Source organism: Scomber scombrus, chromosome 2, assembly GCF_963691925.1.
Source record: "Scomber scombrus chromosome 2, fScoSco1.1, whole genome shotgun sequence".
NCBI lineage: Eukaryota > Metazoa > Chordata > Actinopteri > Scombriformes > Scombridae > Scomber > Scomber scombrus.
Genome location: NC_084971.1, coordinates 8336725 through 8338483, shown reverse-complemented (window position 1 = coordinate 8338483; position 1759 = coordinate 8336725). Strand labels below are relative to the sequence as shown.

The 1759-nt window shown below is 45.7% G+C and overlaps 1 protein-coding gene across 1 annotated transcript in view; it reads left to right on the top strand.

The window, feature by feature from the left end:
• The first annotated feature begins 743 nt into the window (after positions 1 to 743).
• Positions 744 to 1759, top strand: part of adra2c (adrenoceptor alpha 2C) — a 1359-nt gene continuing 343 nt past the window's right edge. The window contains exon 1 of the mRNA XM_062435715.1: positions 744 to 1759. This exon is cut by the window's right edge and continues 343 nt beyond it. Coding sequence (XP_062291699.1) covers positions 750 to 1759 — 1010 coding nt within the window. The 5' untranslated portion in view covers positions 744 to 749.

The following is a 1759-nucleotide window of genomic DNA, read 5'->3' as shown; positions in this document are numbered from 1 at the left end:
AGCAGCGTGGGTTCTCCTTGGTACGGGACTCCACCGCTGTCAGTCTGTGCGTTTTGACAGCAATGTGACCTCCATCAAACAGCTCCTGCTTTATATATCTGTCCAAATGGACGCTTTTAATGCCGACCCCTCAGAAGTATAGTGTCCGGTTTGCGACTGTGATTTTATTAACTCATCTAAAATAAATGATTACTAATGAATATATGTTTTGCTTGCCTTATTTTCACCCCCACCCTTTCCTCCAATAATCGCTCGCATCTCTTTCTCCAGGGCGGAGCGCATCCTTACTATTTTTTTCTAATATTAAAAAAAAAAAAAAAGACACGTGGTTGTTACAAACCTCTCTCAGGACACAGCGGGGAGGCGGAGGTGGAGAGATGAGGGCGCAGTCGGGATGGGAGAAGACGCGATGAGGAGGGAGTCTGCTCTCTAACCATGGAGATGCTGCTGCTGAGCTGCCTGCACGTTTTTAAAATAAGGACTTAAAAAGATTTTGCATATGAAGACTTCTCTCTATCTCTCTCCTTATCTATCGCTCTTCCCCCCCCCCCTTTTTTTCTAAAGGAGACACTTGCATTGCAGGAGGTGGAAGATCGCAGGTGAGACGAGGAGAAAAATGACATTTGATGTAGATTTCTACTGTGAAATATGCGCTAAAGTCCAAATGGGATATATCTACAGATTATTCACGCAAATTTTAATTTTTTAAAAGTCACATTTTGGCTGAAAAGAAAAAAACTAAACTCAAAATGGATTTCTTAAATATCTCCGGCTTGGCTGAGGGGATGGAGGCAGCAAATATCTCTTTTAATTCAACCTCTCAGAGCCAGTACAGCCAGCTCGCTATCTGGGCTGTGGCTGGACTTGTCAGCTTTCTGATTTTGTTTACAATAGTCGGGAACGTCTTGGTTGTTATCGCCGTTTTAACGAGCAGAGCTCTGAAACCACCCCAGAATCTTTTTCTTGTCTCTCTGGCCAGTGCGGACATACTGGTGGCCACCCTGGTCATGCCTTTTTCCTTGGCAAATGAACTTATGGGCTACTGGTTTTTTGGCAAAATCTGGTGTGACATCTACCTGGCTCTGGACGTTTTATTCTGCACCTCTTCTATTGTTCACCTGTGTGCTATTAGTTTGGACAGGTACTGGTCAGTAACACAGGCTGTCGAGTATAACTTAAAGAGAACACCCAAAAGAGTTAAAGGGATGATTGTGGTGGTGTGGTTAATCTCAGCCGTCATCTCTTTCCCACCACTGATATCAATGGACAGGAGCAGCAGTGAGACCAACCCCCAGTGTATTCTGAATGATGAGACCTGGTATATCCTTTATTCCAGCATCGGATCATTTTTTGCCCCCTGTGTCATCATGATTCTGGTCTATATTCGGATCTACCAAGTGGCAAAGACCAGGACCAGAACAATGTCAGAGAAGAAGAGGGATGTGGACTCGCCATTGGAGAATGGGATGAACCAAGTCGAACCAGGCAAAGGTGGGTCGTTAAAGTCTAGCAGGGGCGGAAGCATGAAAGATCAGGAACGTGAGAACGGGCACTGCAAGGAGCATCCGGTTGGGTCCCCCTTACCAAACGAGCCGAAACATCCGCACACAGACCACGATGACGATTACGACGATAGCAGTTCGTCAGATGAGAAACCCAAAAAGAGTTCCACTAGCAACAAACACCACCACGATGACAGGAAAGACAGGAAGTCCAGCCGGAAAAGCAGCTCCTCCTCTAAATACTCCAGCAGGAAGTC